The 4,466-nt window shown below is 30.1% G+C and overlaps 1 protein-coding gene across 2 annotated transcripts; it reads right to left on the reverse strand.

The window, feature by feature from the left end:
• Window positions 1-2,318: 2,318 nt before the first annotated feature.
• LOC110650018 (bark storage protein B) lies at window positions 2,319-4,119 on the reverse strand. Of its 2 annotated transcripts, XM_058143498.1 has the most exons (6): window positions 3,666-4,115; window positions 3,513-3,580; window positions 3,253-3,411; window positions 2,949-3,128; window positions 2,682-2,861; window positions 2,319-2,602 (listed from the first exon to the last, which is right to left on the reverse strand). In XM_058143498.1, exons 1-6 carry the CDS (start codon window positions 3,892-3,894, stop codon window positions 2,435-2,437), a joined length of 984 nt encoding a protein of 327 aa, XP_057999481.1. In that variant the 5' UTR covers window positions 3,895-4,115; the 3' UTR covers window positions 2,319-2,434. The 2 variants fall into 2 exon arrangements, with proteins under 2 accessions (XP_057999481.1, XP_057999482.1); XM_058143499.1 differs by lacking the exon at window positions 2,682-2,861 and having other exon boundaries at window positions 3,666-4,119.
• Window positions 4,120-4,466: the final 347 nt, after the last annotated feature.

Below are 4,466 nucleotides of genomic sequence, written 5' to 3' on the forward strand. Positions count from 1 at the left end.
AAAATATTTGTTTTGCTGGGAAAAGATTATTCTTTCTACATTGCAAGTTGAGCTGTGCGGTTTCAGTTCCGGTTTGGTTCTTTATAAGAACTAAAACCAAAATCAAATTTCGGTTCTTTCATTTTTTGAAACTAAAAGACAAACCAAATTTGGGTTTTGATTCTAATTTAGTTCTAAGTGTTTTCGGTTTCTGTTAGGTTCTAAGTGCTTTCAGTTTCGGTTTGATTTTAGCTTCAGTTCAGCTTTCAGTTCAGCTCGGTTTCTACACTTAAAGTTACAGTATTATTGTATTTCTTTTAAAAGAACAAAAAAAATTATATATTTTGAACATCAAAATATCAATAAAAATAATAATACTAATAACAATACCAATATTAAAATAAAATATCAATAAGAGAGATACTCAAATCAAACTAATAATTTTTATATAAAAATACAAAATAATGTCAAATGTTCACAATGTTGGCATGAGTGGGGATAGAAATACCAAAATTAAAATAATAATTTTCACATAAAAATATGAAATAAAGTCAAATATCCATAATGTTGGCATGAGTGGGACAACTCAGTACGCTAGCATCCTACTTAGATCTTTTCAACTCATGGGACTTGGACTATTATGCTATAAAGGGTTAAAATTGTTCTCATGCTAAAAGTTTAAACTTTTGGCATGGTGGTAAGAGTTCGATCCTATAATTAGTGTTAGAGCTAAGGTCATATGTTCAAATCTCTCATAAGTGCTGAGGATGGATTGTTGACCTTTGCTAAAAACTTAAATTTTGGTATGGCAGTAAGCGTCCGATCCTATATATAATAAGTTATATAATATTTCCATGTAAATTATAAAACAACAACAAATTAACGAGTATAATATAAGTTAAGATTAATATAACATAAGTCAAGAGCACCAAGCTATACAATTTTTGGCTTTAGAAAAATTTTTTATTATATTTTCATTCGACTCTTTAAAGTTAAAATTTTATTGGAGAATACATAAATTTTCTAATTTAAATTCTAATTCACAATCCTAAGCATTAAAAATAAATTTAATTTTAATATAATAGATGCTTGTAAAAATTTTTTAGATTATAATTAAGACCTTTTCAAATTAAAAATAAGATGGCCAATGTAATTTAAATTTAGTGAATTATTAACACTGATTCTTAAAATTATTTTGGCTCATGTTTTACTACCACTACAAATCTCACAAAATATTTTATTCGGATCATACCACTAATATTTTGAGTGGGTCATAATTTAATCCTATGAAACAACATATACATAAATTAAGTCACTTCATAATATATATATCTTAATAAATATACTATACTATCTTATATATATATATATATTTCAATTATATAATTTTTAACACAAAAATATATTACATGATTAAAAAATAATTTAATCCTATGAAACAACATATATATAAATTAAGTCACTTCATAATATATATATCTTAATAAATATATTATACTATCTTATATATATATATATATATATATATTTTTCAATTATATAATTTTTAACACAAATATATTAAATGATTAAAAAATAATTTAATAAGATAATTACAGACTATAAATAGATTTAATGTATGTATAATTAAAAATAATAAAAGTTAACATTAAATTTCATATATACACTTATAGTTGTCATTAATAACAAGTTAAATTATATATATAATAATTTTAATTGCATAATATATATAATTCATTGAAACTACATAATATATCATATATATATATAATTGATTCTTTAGTTTAATTTGATTATATATATATATATATATATATATATATATATATATATAATTGGTTCTTTAGTTTAATTTGATTTCGATTCGATTCTTAATGAATAATTAAGACCAAACTAAAATGATAAAACAATTATAACTTAATTCGTTTTCTATAGAAATATTTTTTTCTGAGTTTAGTTCAGTTGAATTTTTCAATTCAGCTCGAGTCTCAAAAATTGTGCACAGCCATAATGGCAATTTGCAAAGCAGTTGGCCAATACTATAGTGAATCTAGCTAGTATTATTGTAGTATTTGAAGATGACCCTAGTAGCTAGAAAACGTATTTTTAATTTTCAAGAGTGATACTAAATTGCTTTCTGCTGAGTCATAATTTTGTTTGATTCAGGTAAGAATACTTTGTGGTTAAATATGGATTAGAGGATTGAATTTTTATTCAGTAGAATGATTTCGTTATAACTATTGATTACATGAAATTCATTAAAATTAATGGTTATAATGAAATCATTATCTATATAAAGTTTTAACTGGATAATTTTTCAGATTAAAGAAAAAGAAAGAGTGCACAAACACAGCATTTTATTTAATTAGCAGAAATTACTTGTCCTGATAGAAGAGCACATGTGCCCAACCTCTCTTAAATAATTACTCATCAAACAGGACAATAATTCCACTACTTAATTAGAAGCCGTATGAGGAAGATCAACCAAAGCGATGAACTCAACTGCAGCAGCGACAGCATTAGAGTTGGCCAAAGAGCTAAAGGTCGACCCTGAATCCGCTGCACCTGCAGAATTCGAAACTCCTCGGAACACAATAAAAGGCAACCCATGTGTCAAAGAGACCTGAAAATAATGGCAGATGATCATTTAGTGTTCTCAATTAAAATTGCAGATTAATTATTTTTAATCATCAGTCACTAACCATTGCTACAGCAGCACTGGATGTATCCACAATCGAGACATTAAAAGTCTTGTAAAGGAATTCCCTATAAGCTCCATTGTTAACGTAAGTATCAGCACTGGACGCTTTCTTTCCAAACACAACTTTTGGTGTGTTGGGTAGGCAATTTAAAGGGTTAACACATTGTTGCAGTTCTAAATCCTGCAATTGATTATAAAAATTATTAATGTAATTGCGCTATATGGAATAAGGATTGAATTGTTGGTAAAGAGAAGAATATTGACAAACCTTCAGCTGAGAGGCGATCGATAGCCACCTTGAGTTGGCTTCAAGCCACAGAGTACGCTGTGTTGAATCTGCAGAAGACAAGGTCAGTGATTCATATTTTATAGTTCCCAACAGATTCTGCCCCTTCTCTGGATAGTTATAATCTCCAAATGTCAGCTCTCCACCTACTGATCCGAATGACTGCACACAACACAAAGACAACAACAATAACTCAACAAAAGGAAGAAAAGAACAGATCAGGTGGCAAAGAGAAATGTGATTTTAGATACAGCTAAATTGGGAGCAGGAAAACTCATGCGTTTACCTTCCAGTTAAGAACTCCAGTGTAAGCAATAGAGCTGGGAACAACTACATTACCAAGGGGCAAAGAATCGTCTACAGTTCCTGCGCTTCCAAAATGAACGATTCCACGAATGCTAATAAAGAAATCAAGAAGGAGTTGCGTAGTCATGGCCACATTTATCTAAAAAGAGAAAAATATAACCTGTCAACTTAGGATCGATTGAGAAAGACAGAGAGATTGGAAATGGAAATGAGACAGAACATGAAATGATGAAATCTTACAGCAAGACTTCCGGACTTAACATATACTACAGTAGCACCCCTAATCGTCCCAATGAAGAATCTTCTTCCTGAAACAAGAAACCAAGAAACAGTGACTTTGATGGAAAATGAGAAGTAATGGACCCATGCTGTAGGAGGAGAGATATTGATTACCAGCATAGTCAATGTAAGGGTTTGTGGAGCTAAGAATGAATTCACCAGAGGCATTAAGTGCTTTCTCAGCGCTATTTGAGGTCGCAATAACGCCCAGAGAAGGCTCTGCATTGTTAGTGCTTCTCTCCATAATTCCATGCAAAGGGTTTCTCAAAACCTGTTGCATGGATATTTGTGCCATGGCCAACAGACCAAGCACCACCACCACCGCCATATCCACAGCCCACATTTTGGGAAGAGATCGGCAGAAAAGAGAGGAGACGTTAGAGCGAAAGATGTTTTGTGGACCGACTCCAAGGTCGATTCTTGTGTTGCCCTGGAACGCTATTGCTTCGGCCTTTATATAGATGGAAGCAAGTGGTTCTAGTGGTTTTCAGAACCGGATCGAACCGGGCGGTCGGACAGGGTTAACGGGAACTGGACCATTTACCGATCGGTCTGGTTCACACGCAGGTTTCTTTTCTGGTTTTCTTCCTCAACAACTTAAAAAAAAAAAAAGAAAAAAAAAATCTTGGGTACTACAGGTGTGAACCCGTGACCTTCACTCCTGGGATGCAGACCTGAGTACCTGACCACTTTATTACATCCATAAATTATGAAAAATTTATGATTTGATTCCCAAATTTTATTTATATTAAATTTTAATTTTTAAATTTTAAAAAATTAATTATTTAATCTCTAAATTTTATATTATATCCTCCTTTAATTCTTAATTTAATCTTTTTGATAATAAATAAAATTATTATAAATATTAAAATTATAGAGACTAAATTATTTTATATATTAAAATTAAAAAGTTTA

This window comes from Hevea brasiliensis, chromosome 3 (assembly GCF_030052815.1).
Source record: "Hevea brasiliensis isolate MT/VB/25A 57/8 chromosome 3, ASM3005281v1, whole genome shotgun sequence".
NCBI classification, from domain to species: domain Eukaryota; kingdom Viridiplantae; phylum Streptophyta; class Magnoliopsida; order Malpighiales; family Euphorbiaceae; genus Hevea; species Hevea brasiliensis.

Coding starts and splice junctions, on each gene's coding strand:
- LOC110650018 (XM_058143498.1), bottom strand. CDS start 3,894: ATGTGGGCTGTGGATATGGCGGTGGTGGTGGTGCTTGGTCTGTTGGCC. Junction 3,412..3,512: donor TTAAGTCCGGAAGTCTTGCT/GTAAGATTTCAT, acceptor TTCTCTTTTTAG/ATAAATGTGGCCATGACTAC. Junction 2,862..2,948: donor CGATCGCCTCTCAGCTGAAG/GTTTGTCAATAT, acceptor AATCAATTGCAG/GATTTAGAACTGCAACAATG.